We start from the raw sequence: 21782 nt of genomic DNA on the forward strand, positions 1-21782 counted from the left end.
TAAGCTTGTAATCGCTACAAAAATGTCATAATGGATTTTTCACATTAAAGCAAAAACACTGAACATACTATATGATACATGTAAAAATCACATGTGAAACACACATAATAAGAAAGTGAATACCTTTTATTTGAAATTGTGATCATGTGAACACATGGAGGCATGTAAAAACCTGTGAGGATGTGAGATTCAAATGAAACAGTTTCCTGTGTTTCAAACATGTTTTACATACTTGATTACACATGTGAAGTTCAATTATTATTTTTTATTTAAATTTTTATTTTTGTAAATGCAAGAATGTATGAACTAAACTAATCAGTTACAAGATACAAGATTAACCACAACTTTACAAACTAGATACAGTTGAAGTCAGAATTATTAACCCCCCTTTGTTTTTTTTTCTTCTTTAAATATTTCCAAAATAATGTTTAACAGAGCAAGAAAATTTTCACTGTATGTCTGATAATATTTTTTCTTCTGGAGAAAGTGTTATTTGTTTTATTTCGACTAGAAAAAAAGCAGTTTTATTTTTTTTTAAAAACCATTTCAGGGAAAAAAAATATTAGCCCCTTTAAGCTAATTTTTTTTTCAATTGTCCACAGAACAAACCATCGTTATACAATAACTTGCCTAACTACCCTAACCTGCCTAGTTAACCTAATTAACCTAGTTAAGCCTTTAAATGTCACTCTAAGCTGTATAGAAGTGTCTTGAAAATTCATGGCATGGCAAAGATAAAATAAATCTAATACTAGAAATGAGTTATTAAAACTATTATGTTTAGATATGTGCTAAATAAATCTTCTCTTAATTAAAAAGAAAATAGAGAAAAAAATAAATAATAAAATAAAAAAACAGGGAGGCTAATAATTCTGACTTAAACTGTATATGGATATAGATATAGAAATATGCATATGTTATGTCATAATGTAGGCTTGCGGTTACAGCAATATAAAATGTCCTTTTAGTCTTTAGAGCTGCTTTAATTCTTTGTAGTAAATATTTAATAATTTGCTGGGAACAATTTTGACAAAACTTCTGTTCCATCACATCCCAAAGATGCTTTGAAATAAGGGTCACCAATCTTGGTCCTGGAGGGCCGGTGTCCCTGCAGAGTTTAACTCCAACTTCGAAGTTTGAAGTATAAGACCTTGATTAGCTTGTTCTGGTGTGTTTGATTCAAGCCCTCCAGAAATAAGTTTAGAGCTCTGTTGGATTGAGATTTAGTGGTTGTGGGGCTGTTTGAATGCACTTTGAGCTAGTACAGTGAACTCTGAGTGACATGAAACATATTCTGGAAGGAGCCATCACCCGATGTGTATACTTTGGTCATAAAGGCAAGTGATGTTCAGTCGGCACTAAATGGCCCAAAGTGTGCCAAGAAAATAGCACAAGAAAAATAAAGAATCGATTCATGCTTTCATATTGCTTTTACCAAATTCTGGCTCTATCGTCTGTGTGCTGCAGCAGACCAGAAAAAAAGGTTTTCCATTCTTTTATTATATAAATCTCCAAGCCAGGGTGAATTGTACTCTCAGTTTAATGTTATTATCTCTTCTTATTCTCTTATGCTGCTGTAGCTCATCTGCTTAAAGGTTGAGTGCGTTATGTGCATTTAGAGATGCTTTTTTGCACTTTTATTTACTTCATATTTATGCTAGCAGAGGTTTGGAGATATTAGACTAAATCCAGCTGAACTGAACTTCATACAACAGTCCAGATAAAACTGCAGACCTCACTAAAGGTGTGTCTCAGTCAGCTCCCTTGTTAAGTATTCAATTCCATTCATTTCATGTTTATTTCTGTAGCACTTTTACAATGTAGATTGTCTCAAAGCAGCTTAATATAGAAGATTATGGTCAATTGTAACTGTGTCAGTCCAGTTTTCAGAATTGAAGTTCAGTTAAGTTCAGTTTTATGTGGTTAAATTTTCCTGCTGAAAGTCCAAACACTGAGGGGCAAATCCATTGATGCGCATCTCCACAAGTCCCAAACAAAGCAAGCCAGTGGCGACAGTGATGAGGAACAAACTTCACCAATTGACTGAAGAGAAGGAAAAAAAAACCTAGAGAGAACCCAGGTTCAGTTGGGCATGATAATTTTTCCTCTGGCCAAACTTCTTGTGCAGAGCTGCAGTCTAGGCGCTGGAAGCTGGAGAACACTGGACAGCCATAGTGGAGAAGCTGCAAGTGTGAGTAGGTCACTGTTGGATGTTCAGGCTTGCCCATGAGATCAATGTGAAGACTCGTATGTCACTGGGGTCCTTCAGGAATCAATCTCATGCTCTTCGCTTCTCCATGACTGACACATCATCTGCTCAGGATGCGGCCTGGTTCAAGATTATTTAGTCAGGGCATTGATCAGGGAGTCAAACATTGTAGGGTTTTCTCAATCACAATCTTTTCTAGTGGACTGAAATGTTCATTCCCTATAAAGTCCCATGATGCACTGTGAAAAACAGGTAGCGTTCTCGTTAATCATGTGATCTAAATCATTAAACATAATGACAAAACGAGGGATGTATTTCTAAAAGAAAAAAGTTCTACTTATTCATATTTAACATGAACAAACATAAGTAGACAGTTTAATAACAATCTAGCAAACAAAATCAAATGTTGCTGCTGGTATATAATGCAACTAAATTACTTAGCTATAATGTACTTTTAAAAATGTCGTAAAATGAATATATTTCAAAACAAAAGTATAAACAAAAAGTTGTCGTACTTCAAGGACATTTTCGTATTACACTTAGGGCCTCGTTATACAGTGGTTCCTCATTCTATTAATTAAATTTTTAGTTAGTTTCTAAAAATAGGTAAAATACGCAGTCACATTTATTTTTTTTTTTACAATTATTATAGATGTTTTAAGCCTGTTGTAAACGGATCCTCTGAAGATCACCTATCACGAGGATCTACAAAGGCTGTAAAACCCCTCACTACACACTTTATACACTTTTCTTAGACAGGCATTAACATTTTGACACTTTTCCCTCTTGTTTAAACACTCTCAGAGTTCAAACTTTCATAGAAAAATAAGTTCAGTATTAAAGAATGAAACCAAAGATCAAAACCTGTTGTCAGGAGCAAACGTTCATCTCTGTCAGCAAAAGGTTTTTAATGCTGTGGTATGCTAATGCTATAATGTTGGCATCCCGCATAATGTTCTTTTTCCTGCAGTCACTTATCCACAAAACTAAAGCAGTCTCCATCTTTAAGGGGGTTGCAAACCAGATGCGCTGCGCACATGACATTTTGAAGTAACACACACCAGACGTGCACATTCACATGTTCAATAAAATGAAATTATTCAGATGGCACGGGAGAAATATGATCAGTGTCCTGAATCATAGGTGGGCGCCGCAAAAAGTTGGTGACTTGTGGCACACAACTTTCTTTGGTCCAGGTCCACCCCCCAACCCCCCCTGCCTCTACAATGGTCTTGCAGCGTACAGTTACAACCCTTTTTCGGTGAAACTACATGGCCGCGAAAGGTGAATGGCAGTATAGTGAGGGACCACTGTACTTCAAACAAATTTCTTTTTTTTATTGTTCGTTCGAGGGCAAATAGAACTTTGCGTTGGTTAGCTGTTTCACACTGTCAAAACAAACTCAAAAAGAACTTTATTTTGGCCAGATCTATTTCGAAATGACATAATTTTAGCTTTTCGATTTTACACTATAGTGTGCCAATATTTAGTGAACCAAGCTCATCACTGCCCTTACCAGTTCCTGTTCTCATGTTCACGACATACTCATCCACAACCTTAGATGCCAGGGAGCAGATTGAGATGCATCTAAAATGTCCCATGCATTAATTAGTCACATTTTCTGCACCAAATAGTCATCATTTCTGTTTAATGTGTGCTCATTCTCAAATTAAATGTCATCTTCAAAGTTCGAGTCTTAATTAAAATGACTCCTGTTGTCCCTGGGCTTCTTCTCTGTCTCTTAGATACAAGGCCATTGTCAAACCAATGGATATCCAGTCGTCTAAAGCTTCACTAAAGGTCTGTCTGCGGGCCGCTTCAATCTGGATGCTCTCTATGGTCCTGGCCATCCCCGAGGCCGTGTTCTCTGATCTTCACACCTTCCACATCCCTCAAACCAATGAGACTTTTAAAACATGTGCGCCGTACCCTCACGCTGGAGACCTGCACCCCAAAATCCATTCCATGGCCTCCTTTCTAATTCTGTACATCATTCCTCTCTTCATTATCTCTGTGTACTACATCTTCATTGCAAGGAGTCTGATTCAGAGTGCCAATAACATGCCTGTTGAGGGAAACACACACATTCGGAGACAGGTGAGTTTAGAGGTCAGATTTAAATGGATTGTTCATCCAAAATTGAAGATTTACTGTTAATTTAGACACGCTCTGGTCATCTGAGATATAGTTGACTGTCTGGCAGTAGAACATTGAAGGAGAGAGAGAGAACTGTGGTTCCCCTTCGGGGGGAACTTCAGCACTATAAGTGGATTTGATTGTAAAATCCACGCATTGGGAGGTTCGGTTCAGAAGCTACTCGTCTGAAAGAGTATTGAACGGGCCAATTAAGAATGAATTGGCAGCGCAAGCCTGCGCAGGTGAGCGGCATAAGCAATCAACTGAGTATATAAGCTCACCTGGCGCAGCAGACGCTATCCTTTTCGCTTCAGAGACTTTCTGATCGAGTCGATGAGGGTTCCTCCTGCTGTGACCAGCGATTCTGAGCGAACGAGAGCATTCTCCCGGTCCAGAGTGTGTACACGCAGTGGCAGACGGTCGAGCTGGGTTTCTCCCTTGCCTGGCGTTCTTTGGGTCCGGTCCTCCAGAGCGGTGCGTATAAAGTTGCAAACTTCACAGAAAGAGCAACACAGTCGTGCAGCACGTCCTTATCAGGACGGCGCTCCGACTGTGCGTTTCTGGATGCGGTGGTTTCCTGTCCTCGGATGATGGGCGCGGGCACTGTGTTACATGTCTGGGGGTCCAGCATGTTAATGCGCTGCTCGCGGGCAGTTCATGTCGTCATTGCGATGCCATGACTGTTGCGCAAGATCGCGGTTAGCCTTTGCAAAAAGGCGAACCACCCCAGTTGTCCCCTGCTCTGCAGCGGGCACTCGGGCAGATCTGAGGGTTTCAGCGAGAGATAATCCGTCGCCCACGGGCCCGCGGACCTCCCGCTCCTCTAAGCGCTCCATCCAAGCTTCGGGCGGAGGAAGCGATCCGTCTAACAGATGGTAGCCCTTACGCCCGATGACACCGGAGACCAGATGTCCACCGCGGCATCGGAGGGTGGGCTTTCATTGTCCGATGATGATCCAGACCCGCTCGCCCCCTTCGGGCTGGTGAGCGCTGTCACTACGGATCCTGAAACGGACATGTTAGCCGTGCTTTCCCGGGCTGCTTCGGCCGTGGGTTGGAGATGGTTTATCCCCCAGCTCCGCGGCCGGACCGACTAGAGGGGCGTTCCCTTCTTCCCGGAGGTGCACAGTAGGCTCACGCGGTCTTGTAAAGCACTTTTTTCTGCTCGTGCTGCGTGTTCCTCCACCCTAACCACTCTTGACGGTGAAACAGCCAGGGGGTATGTGGCGATTCCTCAGGTTGAGTGCGCGATGGCGGTAAATCCGCGCGGCGCCTCTTCTTGGCGGGGTCCGCCTCGTCTCCCATCCAAAGCCTGTAAGTTATCTACCTCCCTCGGAGCTAGAGCTTACATAGCTGCGGGCCAGGCTGCTTCCGCCTTGCATGCGATAGCCACCTACCAGCGCTACCAAGCGCAGGCGCTGGCCGAGCTGCACGAGGGTGGGTCCAACCCAGGCTTACGAGCTTCGCACCGCCGCCGACTTAGCTCTTCGGACTACTGAGTCCGCTGCGTGTGCGTTGGGGAGGACGATGTCCACATTAGTGGTCCAGGAGCGCCACCCCTGGCTGATATGCGCAAAGTCGACAAAGTCCGCTTTCTTGACTTCCCCATATCCCCAGCCAGGTTCGGCGACACTGTCTGTGAATTCACCCAGGAATTCAAGGCGGTGAGAGAGCAGTTGGTGGGTGATGTCTTATCGGCGGTCCGTAGCCCGCTCCGCCCGCCGTGCCATTCATACCTGCTCCTCGCCGAAGGCGTCCGCCTACGAGAGCTGCTCCGCCCCCGCACACGCCTAAGGCGAAGCGAGCGCGTCGGGCACCTCGGAAGCAGGCAGCCCCCCTGCCCAGAACGCCGCTAAGTCCGGCAACGGACCGCGAAGCGCCCCTGGGACAGGCCATCTGGAGAAGAGGGAACTTGCTCTTTCCCCGCTGGAGGGCGGGGCCCCATTTCCAACGGCACTTTTTACTGCCATGAAAACATTATGAAAGGGCACTTTTCACTTCCCCAGATGTGACAGCCCGAAATCTGCCAGTCTGGGACGCTATGCTTTCTAGCTTGCAGATTCGGTGCGTTTCGCCAGTGGCTCACGAGCGCTGGGAGGACGGTCTCCTTTCTCCCACCCCTCGAGCCTCCCCTCCGGAGCTCGGGTTTGGAGTGAGAGCAAATATCCCACCTCCAGCTTTTCCGTGGGACCCGCGAGCTTCCCGGATCAGCACACCCACTCCGCGCTGCCCCACTGCTGGTACGTCAGCGATTGTAGCGATGAGTCCATTAGCGAGAGCTCTGCCTGCCTGGTTAGCGCGGGCCAGCTCTTCGCGGTGGCTCATACGCACAATCAGACTCGGCTATGCGATTCAGTTCGCGAAACGGCCCCCCAAGTCACGGGTGTGTATTCACCAGGGTCAGCCCCCTGTCCGCCCCTGTCTTGCGAGAGGAGATTGCTGTCCTCCTGGCGAAGGATGCAATCGAGCCGCTCCCTCCAGCCGAGATGGAGAGCGGGTTTTACAGCCCACGCTTCATCGTGCCCAAAAAGAGCGGTGGGTCACGGCCAATCCTAGATCTGCGCGTTTTGAACCGCTGCCTGCACAAGCTGCCGTTCAGAATGCTCACGCAGAAGCGCATCCTCCGGTGCGTTCGTCCTCTGGGTTGGTCTGCAGCATTAGACCTGATGGACGCGTATTTCCATGTCTCCACTCTTCCTCGCCACCGACAGTTTCTGCGGTTTGCGTTTGAAGGTCGAGCTTGGCAATACAAAGCCCTCCCCTTCGGGCTCTCTCTGTCTCCGCGGGTCCTCACCAAGCCCGCGGAGGGTGCCTCAGCGCCCCTTCGGCTCGCGGGCATCTGCATACTCAATTTCTTTACGACTGGCTGAATTGCCCTCTCTTTTGATTATGCACAGAGTTGATTATGCACAGAGACAAAGTGCTCTGGCACTTCCACCTGTGGGGGTTTCAGGTCAACCGAGAAAAGAGCAAACTCGCCCCCGTGCAGAGGATCTCTTCTCTCGGGCTGGAGCTGGACTCGGTCACCATGGCAGCGCGCCTCTCCGGAGAGCGCGCTCAGCTGATGCTGTACTGTCTGAGAGAGCTCGACAGTAAAATAGTGGTCCCACTGAAACAATTTCAGAGGCTCCTGGGGCATATGGCATCCGCAGCCGCTTCATGCCGCTCGGATTATTCTATATGAGACCACTTCAGCACTGGCTTCACGATCGAGTCCCCAGACGCGCATGGCACGCGCGCGCACACCGAGTCTCTGTTACTGCGCTGTGTCGCCGCGCCCTCAGCCCTTGGAGCGACCCCTCGTTCCTACAGGCCTGGGTGTCTCTAGAACAGGCGTCCAGTCTTGTTGTCGTTTCAGCAGACGCTTCCAACACGGGCTGGGGGGCTGTGCGTTGCGGGCATGCGGCTGCGGACCTGTGGAAAGGTACCCAGTTGCATTGGCATATCGCCTGGAGCTGTTGGCAGTGTTCCCCGCTCTCCACCGTTTTTTTCCGGTGTTGGAGCGGCAACACGTGCTGGTCAGGACGGACAGTACGGCGGCGGTGGCGTATATCAGCCGTATAGGGGGTATGCGCTCTCGCCGCATGTCTCAGCTCGCCCGCCGTCTGCTCCTCTGGAGTCATCCGCGGCTGAAATCGCTGCACGCCATTCATATTCAGGCAAGCTCAACCGTGCAGCCGATGCGCTCTCACGGCAGCCTTGCGTCCTGGAGCATGGAGACTCCACCCCGAGTCTGTTCAGCTGATATGGGCGCGATTCGGGGAAGCCCAGATCGATCTGTTGCTTCCCCCGAGATCGCTCATTGCCAGTTGTTCTTTCCCTGACCGAGTGCTCTCGGCACGGATGCACTGGCTTACAGCTGGCCTCGGGGCACGCGCAATACGCGTTTCCCCCAGTGAGCCTGCTCGCGCAGTTACTGTGCATGGTCAGGGAGGACGAGGAACAGGTTGCTGGTTGCGCCCCTCTGGCTCAACTGGACCTGGATGTCAGAGCTCTCCCTCGCGATAGCCCTCCCCTGGCAGTCCCTTCGAGAGAGCACCTACTCTCTCAGGGACAGGGCACCACCTGGCACCCTCGCCGATCTTTGAAGAGATTTTTAGACGCGAGGAAGACTTAGGTAACCTCCGATTGCGGTGGCTAATACCGTCACTCGGGCTAGAGCCCCCTCCCCGAGCGCGCCTATGCCCTGACGTGAAGTCTATTCACTGAATGGTGTGTCTCTCGCTGAGAAGACCCCCGTAATTTGCCAGATCAGCGTTGTGCTTTCTTTACGCCGAGAGAAGTTGGAGAGCAGGCTGTCGCCCTCCACACTCAAGGTTACGTGGCTGCCATCTCCGCTCTCATAACGCGGTGGCTGGCAGCACCGTGGGAACGCATAACCTCATCATCCGGTTCCTCAGCGTTAAGCGAATTAATCCACCCCGCCCCCCTTCATGCCCTCTTAGGATCTCGCCCTCGCTACACAAGCCGCGTCAGATCCCTTCGATCCTCGACTCAGTATATTTCTGTCCCTGAAGACAGCTCTGCTGGTCGCGTTGATATCGATTAGAGGGTCGGGGACCCGGAGGCATTTTTCGGTCAGTGACTCGTGCCTGTAATTGGGCTGGCTTCTCTCACGTATGAGACCCCGCCCGCGATATGTGCCCAAGGTTCCTACCACTCCGTTTTAATACGAGGTAGTGAGCCTGCAAGCGCTGCCCTCGGAGGAGGCAGACCCAGCCCTTATTTATTGTCCAGTTCGCGTTTTGCGTATTATCCGGACCGCACTCAGAGTTTAGATCATCTGAGCAGCTCTTCGTCTGTTATAGCGGTCGGCAGCAGGGAAGTGCCGTACCGAAATAAGTTCCCACTAGATTGTGGATGCCTTTCTTTCACTATCAGAGCCGAGATGAGCCGCGTCCCCCGAGAGCGCGTGCGCACTCCACTCGGAGCTTCGCATCCTCTCGAGCGCGCGCACGCGGCGCCCCTCTAACAGACATCTGTAGAGCTGCGGGCTGGGTGACACCCAACACATTTGCAAGGTTTTACAATCTGCGAGTGGAGCCGGTTTCCTCAAGGGTATTAGGTAACCCTTGGTGATTGAGGAAACAACTCGGTAGGGTGTTGAAACACGCTTGCTGCGCCATTTTCCCTAACACGGAGATACGTGCGCCTTTTTATCTGTCAGTAAAGTTCCCCGTCAGGTGAGCCCTGCAGATTCCTCCGTGGCCCCCAGCACTGACTCAGCGGAGGAGTCACTTGCTGGCCCACTACGTTGTAGGTCTGCCCGCTGGTCAGCCCGCGTTTTGGGTAAAGGTGTCTGCTATGCGTGGTCCCCACTAGGCGATCCCATATGCTTATTCAGCCACGGTTAAGTCCCCCCCCCCCTGGGCGGACCCGTGTCTTCCCTCCCCGCTAACCACTCTTTTGCTATGCGTACTCCCCCTTTTTAGGGCTAGTCCATATGTAAATTCTGCCATCTATCCCCCCTTGGGTAACGGATGGCCTCCGCAGCGTCCTCCCTATCGGGATTGCACGCTTCCCAACGTACTGTCGTATTTCCTAGAATTATCTAGATGCTCACGACACCCCAAAAAATATATATAAATCCATAAAACTTCTGTTGAAGTAGGATAAATTAGGGCCAGGGACACGTTGGAGGACCGCGCCCCCCATGATGTGGGTGCGTCACGCTTGCTTGACTATCTCCTCATCGCGGGTGTTGGTAAGGTGCAGTCATTATGGCGCTTTCAATGGGCTCCCAATGCGTGGATTTTACAATCAAATCCACTTATAGTGCTGAAGTTCCCCCCGAAGGGGAACGTTCGAGGTTACTAAAGTAACCCTTCGTTCCCCGAGGAGGGGAACGGAAGCACTATACTCCGTCGCCATAATGACTGTCCCTTAGCTGTTGAAAGTCTCTTCAGCTTAAAAAGGATAGCGTCTGCTGCGCCAGGTGAGCTTATATACTCAGTTGATTGCTTATGCCGCTCACCTGCGCAGGCTTGCGCTGCCAATTCATTCTTAATTGGCCCGTTCAATACTCTTTCAGACGAGTAGCTTCTGAACCGAACCTCCCAATGCGTGGATTTTACAATCAAATCCACTTATAGTGCTTCCGTTCCCCTCCTCGGGGAACGAAGGGTTACTTTAGTAACCTCGAACGTTCTAGATGATTCAAAAAATGCAAGTCAAGAAAGGTAAAACAAAATGAACAGCAATGGGAATTAATTTTGTTGAGCCTGTATGTGTTTTTTTTTTTTTACATTTGCATTCAATCAGGAGTACCTAAACTTTTTTGGAAATGCTTTTTTTTACAACCTGCAAAGTACCACAAAAGTACAGTGAAATAACAGTGTACTTTTCTGTACGTATAATATAAGTATAAAGAATGTTTGTGTAAGGGAATAAACTGTAATGCCTGGGAATAAGGAGGTAACAACCAGAAATGCAAAATGCAAAGTACCGCATACATAAGTATATTAAATTTATAGTGTACTTTTCTATAAATTGCAAAGAAACAAACCAAAAATGTTTGGGTAATAACAGAATAACAATAAGATATTCAACACGCAATGAACAGCGTAAGTAAATTGAATTTACAGTGCAGTACTTTGCAGGTTGTAAAAAAACGTGTTACAACTTTTTCTTATGAAGGGCCAAAAACCAACCTTGATTAGGGCTAGTGGGGCAAAGGTAAATATAGTTTCAATGGGTAACTTCCTAATTTATTCAATAATATTTAAAAATAACTAGAAAACTTTGTTTTATATGAACTAATACAGAATAATTATTTAATAATGAGTTAATAATTGAAAAGATTGGGAGTCATTTAATAATAAACTTATTACAGTCAATGCAAAAACAATCTTATTTATAACAGAATGGAGTTAGTTTTTGCCTTGATTTGCTCACTGATGTCTTCTGTATAGTCTGTTGAGTGACATTGTTACTCAAAAAAACAGATTCATTTACATCATTTAATTGAAACATTTAATTAAGTTTGCTTTTTTTGTAGCTTCAATAAACAAACAAAAAAATCTTATGTCAAATTAGAAATGACCCCCAACCCTCTCCATCCTTCTCATTGTCTTCTCAGATAAGATGGTGGGCCAAATCAAAGTTTACAATGGGCTAACTTTAACCCACAGGCCCTGCTTTGGGCATCTCTGCATTAAATGAATAATACATTTATTACTAAAAATGTTTTACAGCTGTACTGCAACTTCTTACTGCCTAAAAGTTTATTAGTTCAAATCAAATTAACTTTTCTAGTCATCTCATCCCACTTGAGTTAAACTGACTAAAACATTAAGTTGAATCTTAACTAAAAATATTAAGGTTAAACTTGATTAATCAGCCTGATCTCACGAGGAAACAAAACTATTTTATGTTTTGTCAGTTTAGTGTCTAATTCACACGAGTTCAGTCCTACGAAAATACAGGGTGGGCCATTTATATGGATATAAAATGGGAATGGTTGGTGATATTAACGTCCTGTTTGTGGCACATTAGTATATGTGAGGGGGCAAACTTTTCAACATGGGTGGTGAACAAGGTGGCCATTTTGAAGTCAGCCATCTTGGATTCAACTTTTGTTTTTTCAATTGGAAGAGGGTCATTTGACACATCAAACTTATTCAGAATTCCACAAGAAAAACAATGTTGTGCTTGGTTTTAACGTATCATTATTACGTTTTCTGACCACTTATAAAATGTGTTCAATGTGCTGCCCATTGTGTTGGATTGTCAATGCAACCCTCTTCTCCCACTCTTCACACACTAATAGCAACACCGCAGGAGAAATGCCAGCACAGACTTCCAGTATCCAGGGTTTCAGGTGCTGCACATCTTGTGTCTTCACACCATAGACAACAAAGTCAGTGGGACCATTCTTCATCATGGGAAATCTCAGGGCCACTGGATATTTGAAATTACTACATAATGATGTGTTTCCCTCTTTATGCACTTAACATGGCACGTTCCCAGCTTTAGTTGTTTTTCCAGCAAAATGGTGCACCACCACATTATGGGTGTCAGGTCCAAGCAAACAGTTTCCTGAAAAGTGGATTGGTCATCCTGGGCCCCTTAGACTTTTATCTTTAGGGTCATCTAAAGGCAGTTGTCTATGGTGTAAAGATACAAGATGTGCAGTACCTGAATCTATGGATGCTGGAAGCCTGTGGTGGCATTTCTCCTGTGTTGTTGCTATCAGTGTGTGAAGAGTGGGAGAAGAGGGTTGCATTGACAATCCAACACAAAAGGCAGCACATTGAACACATTTTATAAGTGGTCAGAAACTTGTAAATAACTCATGAAAGAATAAAGTTTTTAAAGTTACATTAAAACCAAACACACCATTGTTTTTCTTGTGAAATTCTCAATAAGTTTGATGTGTCATATGACCCTCTTCCTATTGAAAAAACACAAAAGTTGGATCCAAGATGGCCGACTTCAAACGGCCACTATGGTCACCACCCTTCTTGAAAAGCTTGCCCCCTTACATATACTAATGTGCCACAAACAGGACGTTAATTTCACCAAGCATTCCCACTTTTATTAAGGTGTATCCATATAAATGGCCCACCTTGTAGATGATTTTAAAATGCAGGTGTGGCACCCAACCCCATCCCTAAAACCAAACTATCAATGATTTTTTGCAGTGTAAAGGTTTTACATTTCTTAATGTACTAACAACACAAAATAGTTGACTCCACTCCAAATTGTAAGGCAACCTGCAGCAGAGCATTTTTGAGTTGACTCAACTTTCAACCCAAGTGCTGCACTTGACTCGATTTAAGTTGAGTAATCTCAGAAAAGATCTGCAGCAAGTTGCCTTACTGTTTTAAGTTGAGTCAACTTTTACTACAGTGAATGGTTAATTTTCTTTATATTGTTTATGACTACATTTACATGATACTATGTCCACAGCAATTGCATTAGCTGTATTATTAAATTATTTTATATTTTGTCTTTACTACAGTATAATTATTTTTCGCATGTCTTTAGTAAAATTTCGTTCAGCAGTCTCTGGTTCACCATCATTTATCAGACAACATGCATAAATGCTCAGTTACTATTTGTGGCATCAATATCAAGATATTATTGACCATCACAGTGTTAAATAATATTTAAATATATTATATTATATTATATTATATTATATTATATTATATTATATTATATTATATTATATTATATTATATTATATTATATTAGTTTTTTGTACTTATATTGCATAGCTGAAATATAAATAACATTACTATTGCTGAGTTTGAAAATGCCAGAGTTCATGCTGAGAGAGAGGGAGCTTCTGTATTGTTACAGTGAACTTCTGTCTCTGCTTATCATAATTATATTTGAAAGGTGATGCAGATGCTATTTTTGAAAGGTATTCACAAGATGAGACTGTAACAACCTGCTCTGTTGTTTTATTATAACATGAAAAATACAGTGTGTCTGCATTTGAAAGTTACAATGTCATATGCACTAAATCTATCAAAAAGCTTTGTTATTCTTCACGTAAAAGATCTTTCATATGTTTTTTTTTATTTATTTGATCCTCTTAAAGGCACAGTATGTACTGTAGGATTATTTTTATTAAATCATCCAAAAACCACTAGAACGTTCTACATTTTACTGACTTATGCACTTGCATTATCTTATATGTTTAAAGGAATGTTCAAATTCAGAGAAATAAGCAAATTTAACTAGTGATAGGGCAACACGGTGCCACAGTCGGTAGCACATTCGCATCACAGCAAGAAGGTTGCTGGTTCAAGCCTCAGCTGGGTTAGTTGGCATTTCTATGTAGAGTTTGCATGTTCCCCCCGTGTTCGTGTGGGTTTCCTTCCGGGTGCTCCGGTTTCACCCACAAGTCCAAGGACGTGGTGTAGGTGAATTGGGTATGCTAAAATTGACCATAGTGTATGAGTGTGTATGTGAGAATGAGTGTGTATGGATGTTTCCCAATAATGGGTTGCGGCCGGAAGGGCATCCGCTGTGTAAAAACATATGCTGGATCAGTTGGCAGTCTGCTGTGGCGAAGATTAGTAAAGGGAATAAGCCAAAAAGAAAATGTATAAATGAATTAACTAGTGACACAGACTGTGTCGTCTGCATGCTATTGACACACACTCTCTATATTTAATTTAGGTTTATTGGAAAACATGGAAGCACCAAAGATGCTTTAATATGTGACATGTTTTTTAGACTGCACAGAGCAGCATTAACAGAACCCTAAAATGTATTTAATATGATAAAAAAGCTCTGCTTCTTCTCCACATAATCACAACTGAAAAAATGAAAGCGTGGTAGTGTGGCATAATAAATGGGATAATAAAATAAAAGGGATAACAAAAGCTCTGCAGTTTTCATGCCATGTCATACTCATCTCTAATCAGTAATTGCTTCAGAGGTCTCATTTTGCTTTGACGAGTTTCAGTCCTATGAAGCAGTCATACTAGAGTTTGAGCATTCCAAATTCTTTGGTATGGCGCTATGAAAATTGGTGGAATAAACAAGATGGTTAGAAATTAAAAGAAGGTTTGTAATTTAAATTTTCTGTCCAGAGAGGACATGTTTTGATTTTCTGTTGGACTCTGCAGTCACATGATGCAATTTTGCAGGTCAGAGTTTACCAGGCTTGAACTTTGCAATGCAGTGAACTGCAAAACTTGTCACATGAGCTTGCATTTCCGGTCTGTTACATTCGCATGCGTATGAATAGAAGCCTATGGTGAGAAAAGTGTTATGTGACCACGGCTTTACTCTGCTTCATATTAGCATACTAGCATGATGATCATTTTTGAATACTTTAGCTCATAAACATGTATTCCTCAAGAGTACCGTAGGATGTAATGATGACAACTTCAATGATTCCACACTAAGTTACGACGTCATCAAACTACGCCTTTGTTTGTTGTGAATATGCATCCTCTAGTAGTGAAAATTACATACTGTGCCTTTAAATCAACCTAATTTAAATGCAGCTGTGGAGTAGTGTGCACTCTGTAAAAGACATCTGTTGATTAACAGTTTCTGCTTTTGTTTACAATGTTTTACATTTCTTTACAATTGTGAATTGCATTATGTGATGTTGTTCTCTGCTCTGTCAACTTTTGATGTTGAAAATTCAACTCTACAGTTTAACAAAGTGACTTTTATAAACATTTTAGTAGTTTGTAATAATATAATATATAAGAAATAGAAAATTGAGTCTCTAAAACAACACAAAATGTTCTGGAACTTTATTACAATGTTTTTGCGATGTTATATACAACACCAATCCAGACAATATATCACTTTAAAGAGCACCTGTTTTACACCTTTTTACAAGATGTAAGATAAGACTTTGTTGTCTCCAGAATGTGTCTGTAAAGTTTCAGCTCAAAATACCCTTCAGATTATTTATTATAGCCTCCAGAATCTGCCCACTTTGTTGTCTGAATATTGTACATTGTAGCTGTTTTTGTAGCCTGTGGCTTTAAATGTAAATGAGCTGCTTCTCCCCGCCCACTGTTCCCACATGCGTGGTTGCTTCTCATCATGCGCTACATCAAACAAACAGCACAGAGACAGACTCTGATGAAGCTGAAATACAGCTCATTAGTCAAAAATACCAAGTAAGTTTATTTCATGTATTTGTGGTGGAGTTTATTCAAGCCTTTCTGAAATGATGAGTCTCATAAAAATGTCGTTTGCACTATACAGACAAACACACACAGACATGTTAGCGTTTACTGACACCATGTGGCCGTGGGAATTATATCGGTTAAGAATTACATATATATTTTACTGTATTTATTACAAACATGCTCTGTTTTAAAAAGGTTTTAAACTTATAAAACTTATAAAAAATCGCAGAGAGTTGGAACAGATCTTTTAATCCCAATTTCTTTGCAAAAAAAAAAAAGTTCTGGGGACATGTGTATACATGTTATTATAAAAACATGGCATCTGTCAATCAATTCGGTGGGCAGGGAAAAACGCCTTTCTACATTAAGTTTAATTTATAGAATTTTAAATAAGAGGCTTTTTTCTATCACTCTAATTTGACTGTGGATACACTATACCTACATACAGTTCTGTCCATACAGCTTACAAAAGTTGATTTTCCTCATAGGTGCCTTTTAAACTATTAATTATGTCAATAAAAGATTTTTCAAGGTTAAAGTTGTTGGAAGAAAGATCAAGGTTTAATACTGCATGTCAAAAGCAAATAAACTTGAAAAAATGAAAACATGAATCACAAATACGCTAAAAAGCTGTTAATTTAGGGATTTTTTTACAGTGTAGGCTCCGTCATCAAACACTGTAGGAATGTTTTCAGAGCCGCTCTTCTGGGGGTCATTAATAATATAACCACACTAATACTTAAACGGTAAGACGTTTTAGAATATCAAAACAACATTATAGATCATCCCATGATCTCTTTTAACGGATCACATGACCTTTTTTAATGCGTATGCTGAAGTTTGCAAAATGCGCATAAAAATGGGTAGATGGAAACATAGCTATTGGTTGATAAACATTTAGCTCACGTCATTGGTTGAGGCATAAATTGTTTAAAAGTGAAACAGCAAGAATGTGAGATATGTTTTTATTTTTTTATTAGATGATTTGATGTTGGACAACCTGTGATATTTTCTTTTCTGCCCATGTGATATTTACCTCTCTGCTCTCTGAACTGTAGGTTGAGTCACGGATGCGGCTCGCCAAGACAGTGCTGGTGTTTGTGGGTCTGTTTGCCATCTGCTGGCTCCCCAACCATGTGATTTACCTCTACCGCTCCTACCATTACACAGAAGTGGACACGTCAATGGCTCATTTCATCGCCAGTGTATGCGCACGTATCCTCGCCTTCACCAACTCCTGCGTGAATCCTTTCGCTCTTTACCTCCTCAGCAAATCCTTTAGGAAGCAGTTCAACAAGCAGCTTTGCTGTTGCTGTCCGTCCATCTCTCTGCGTTCACAAAGCAGCCGGCGTCACAACACACGACTCAGTTCACTCAAAAGCACACAGAATCACTCAGTGGCCAGTTTCAGCCTCGTCAATGGTAATGCTGTATACCATTAGAGATGAATCAGATCCTGGGTTTCACTTCAGGAGTAGTTCAGCCAAAATTAAAACACACATCTTTAAAATTCTCATCAATGAAATGAAAGGGATAGTTCACCAAAAAAATTAAATGTACTCACTATTTACTTTTCCTCAAGTGATTCAAATGTTTTTTTTTTTCTTTTGGAAGAATGTTGGGAACTGGTAACCACTGACTTTCAAGGTAAGATAAACATATAAGTCAATGGTTACCAGTTTCCAACATGTTTCGAAATATTTTTTTTGTGTTCAAAAGAATAAAAGAAACTCAAACAGGTTATGACTGACAGGAAGGGTGAGTAAACATGAGAGAGTTTTCAATTTTGGCTGAACTATTCCATTTAAATCAAAATATCATTCTTAGTTGAACAGTGCAAACGGAATTGTGAAGGTTTTGTTCTTGTTGGTTACTGCTGGATTTGATTTTGATGTTGTGTGTTTACCTTGTGAAGGCACAAATGAACATACAATTGCAAGATGATCACATTATGTCGAATAATATGGACTTTGAGACATGAACTGAATCATAAGTCACTTGCAATGAATGTTGTCTGTTCATGCAATTTCAAAGATATCTGAAAATGAACATTTTTGCTTGTCTGTGATAAATGTGCGTAAAGTGAAAGGCACAAGGGCATCCGCAGGATCAAAGGGATTTTTAAATGTCTGTTTTGTGTTTTGGGTCTAAAACAACACTATAAGGCTAAAAGAAAAAAAATCAATATGAGTTTTATGTTCTGGAGGATTTATGTAAGTTTAATGCACTTTTATGAGACTTGAGACTCATCAAATCTTTGAGAGCAAAAAGATTGAAGGTATGTCTAGATCAGTGGTTCCCAAAGTGGGGGTTGTGGGACAATGAGACTTTGTGATTTGTCAATTTTAATAAACTATTTCAATTTTTATATTTTATCCATAACCTGCAGAAGATAGAAACAGCTATATTAAAAATACAACATGCAAATAAAAAGCCATCAGAGTTAAAAAAAAAAAAAAAAAAAATGCGACTGTGTATTTGCAACAGATTAATTTCATGACACCAGCCTAAACTTTTAAATACATTCAAAATAAACACAGGCGACTGAACATGGAGTATGTTCTCCAAGTGGTTTCCAAATTTAAACCAAGAACAATGAAACATGTAATGTGTTTGCTACTTTTGTATGTTTTGTATTATTAGTTATGTAAATTTACTGTCTGATGAGATAAAGATTGCAATAAAGCCTAAGAGTACTAATATGAAATAATTTATATCAAGTCAGTATTGTTTAATAACTAATTGAACATTAAGACAATAAAAACATCCTCAAATCAAAATAAATCTTTGAACTTAATACATTGAATAAATTGCTTCACGTGGTCTTAACAAATGTTTAAATCGTTTCCCAAAAGAGAAAAAATCTCATTATATAACAAAACGTAGTCGCTTCTACAATAACGTTAGATAGTGGCTTTTAGACTGTCATGTTTTCTGTTGTCAAAATGCTCATCTTTATATAGGCCTATTGATGTGTGTTAGCCATTGCATTCAACATTCGGATGTTTATAACCACCGCAGTAAAAAGTGGGGGTTGTGAGTCACTAGCATTGTTATTTTGGGGGTCATGGGCTGAAAAGTTTGGGAACCCCTGATCTAGATAACACTTTACATAGAAATGGCATAAAACGATGACCGATATAGTTGTTTTTTTCTAAATAGGGAAACAACCAAAAAGCAGTGCAGATGGAGATAATCTCCTTCTGTGTGAACAGCTACATAATCTTACTGTAAACAGTTGTTTGTAAATATCCAATCTAGTGTCATTGCAATTGCTAAATTTTGCCGTATTGGTGGCAAATTGTGGAAAGCATACAGCCATACGTTTGCAGGCCCCTCTGGAAAGGAAAACCCATTTGAATGTGAAGGAATGAACAAATATTATGTATTTTAGTCAATATTTATTTATTTTGTTCTGTCTGCAATATTTGGATAGATATATGGACATTTTAGTCTTGGTGAATTGCAGTTTTAATGTTTACCGAGCTATCATTAGTATTTGGATTAATATTTAAATTGAAGTTTACTAATGTAAAGCACATCTTTCAGTGTTTTATTGTGAACAAAAACTGTCAGTGTTCTTGTCTGCTTTACTTGCTTTACTAGTAAAGGTTTTAAAGTGCTTCTGGTATGCTTTCCTATGCATACTCGGACAAATTGAAATGATAAATAAATGGCAAAATTGGTACATTGCTGGAATTTTGATCTAGTAATGGATGTTTGGTTTCTTACATGCGTTGGGTAATTTGACCAATCAGATGAGAGCAGGCTCTGAGAAGAGAGGGGCTTAGCCTTAAGAGTGAAAGCATCCTTGAATGATCAAGTTCAGACACTGGAGAAAATAGTTGGTGCAGTAGTGTGTATTATAACAAAAAGATTGAAGTGTTTTTTTTTTTTACCTTGGTTGGATGGAAACTATTGCAAAACGTGATCTTGACCTTCAAAACTAAATGTAAAAATAGTAAACAGAGGCACTTTAATGGACCTCATGCTCAGCTGTATTATTTAGTCAGTATTGTGTATCCTGGCATGAAGTAAGGTGAATGACACATGCTTTTGTGGTGCCTTTATAAACAAGATAAATCTTTGTGTTTTAAAGATGCGAGATAATATATTCCTTCATTGCAGTTTCATGGTTCAATTCTGCTTCGTAATTTCAAAACATTTTAGATGGTCATAGACTGCTGTACTTTTTATCTGAGATGAAAAGAAACATTTTTGACCGGTTCTGTACTGACGTTAATGTGGACGTTGTTGTTGTTGTGGCTTTGTGATCTTATTTCATATGACGAAACTCAAGTGTATTTGATTGTGAATAAAGTGGTGCATTTTCCGGCCCAAACAACTGCATATTACATGTGATTGTTCTTGTTTGAAAGCTCTGTGTACAAACATCCACAGGCAATCATGAGCAGAAAGCAAAAACAAAAGAAAAAGACATACTTGATGAAGGAGAAAGATTATGTTTTTCCTACTCAGAGTGATGTAGTTACAGTTTCATCCAGTAGAGGCAAACTGGACCATGATTAACCTTGACCTCTTGGATGAGAGCAGCTACCAGTGCATAAATATTTGTCTTATCGATGATGAGAAAGATAAAAGCAATGACATTTAAATCCATCATGGATTTAGAAATATGACCTTTCATTAAACCATATGGGATCAAAACACACTTGGAGGTCCCCAGTTTATTCAGTCCAGATATTTAATGTCCAGACAGCTCATATTATAAACAGCCAGAACACTTATTTGGCTTGATTTTCTTGAGTCTGTAATCCAAACAGCAGGGGAGAAACCATTTGTTTCGAATTTTCTCACCAACTTCAGATCTGGATGTGAAATAGAGAGCATAACAGAGATAAACTCTGTCCATTGAGACACAAAACAGCCATTTCTGTCCCTTGAGGAAGTTTCAGGAGATTAGATCATGTAAAAACAGATGTATGGGAGCAAAAATTGAGACTGAGGTCAGCCAGTCCTTTTAAGAATGATTGCGATGGAAAACATGAGTTGTTTTCTCACGTAATCAGTCTATTATTAAATGTTGTTTCCAGCAGGAACTCACAGTACATTTATTTTGTCTTGCTATAGTTTTTACTTAGACTTACAATAGGGCTGCATGATATTGGAAAAATCTAACATTGCAACATTTTTTTTTTATTCTGCAATATTTATTGCAACATGAATACAATTTCACTAGATGACTTGACAACCTTTTGGAAAGAATTGATCATTTTAAATTGATTGGGATGATTCTGTAGGCAAGTGCATAGCATATAATAAACAATATACAAGCATAGAAAAATTCCAAAAAGAAAGAGATACTATTTAAATAAACAGCATTTCATTTTTTTTTACCAGATGAGTCTTCATGTACACCAGGGGTGGCCAATCCTGTTCCTGGAGATCTACCTTCCTGCAGATTTCAGTTGCAACCCTTATCAAACACACCTGTCTGTAATTATCAAGTGGATTTCAGGGTCTAATTAATTGGTTCAGGTGGGTTTGATCAGGGTAGGAGCTAAACTGTACAGGACGGTAGATCTCCAGGAACAGGATTGAGCACCCCTGATGTACACAGTAATTGAAAAATCAAATGTAAAATAATACTACATAGTCTTAGTTGCATAAACAATTCAACTAAATTAATCATTATTAAATAAAACATTTTACAATTTCCCGTTTAAAATCTTCACACAGTCACAGGCCTTAAAAAACACTTTGCGTATATTCAACATTGCGTATGCTCGCAATGTGACTATTGCAAATGATCATTTTGCGATACTGATGTTTAAACGATATATTGTGCAGCCCTAATTTAC

General features: G+C 41.4%; 1 protein-coding gene across 2 annotated transcripts in view; it reads left to right on the forward strand.

Annotated features, from left to right (window-relative positions):
• The window catches only part of grpr (gastrin-releasing peptide receptor), a 65075-nt gene extending 44765 nt beyond the window's left edge, over positions 1 to 20310 (forward strand). For both annotated transcript variants that reach the window (XM_073916847.1, XM_690581.8), the window contains 2 exons: positions 3955 to 4306; positions 17019 to 20310. In XM_073916847.1, coding sequence (XP_073772948.1) covers positions 3977 to 4306; positions 17019 to 17402 — 714 coding nt within the window. In that variant the 5' untranslated portion in view covers positions 3955 to 3976 and the 3' untranslated portion in view covers positions 17403 to 20310. The remainder of the gene's footprint in view (positions 1 to 3954; positions 4307 to 17018) is intronic.
• Positions 20311 to 21782: the final 1472 nt, after the last annotated feature.

Source organism: Danio rerio, chromosome 11 (genome assembly GCF_049306965.1).
Source record: "Danio rerio strain Tuebingen ecotype United States chromosome 11, GRCz12tu, whole genome shotgun sequence".
In the NCBI taxonomy this organism is placed as follows: domain Eukaryota; kingdom Metazoa; phylum Chordata; class Actinopteri; order Cypriniformes; family Danionidae; genus Danio; species Danio rerio.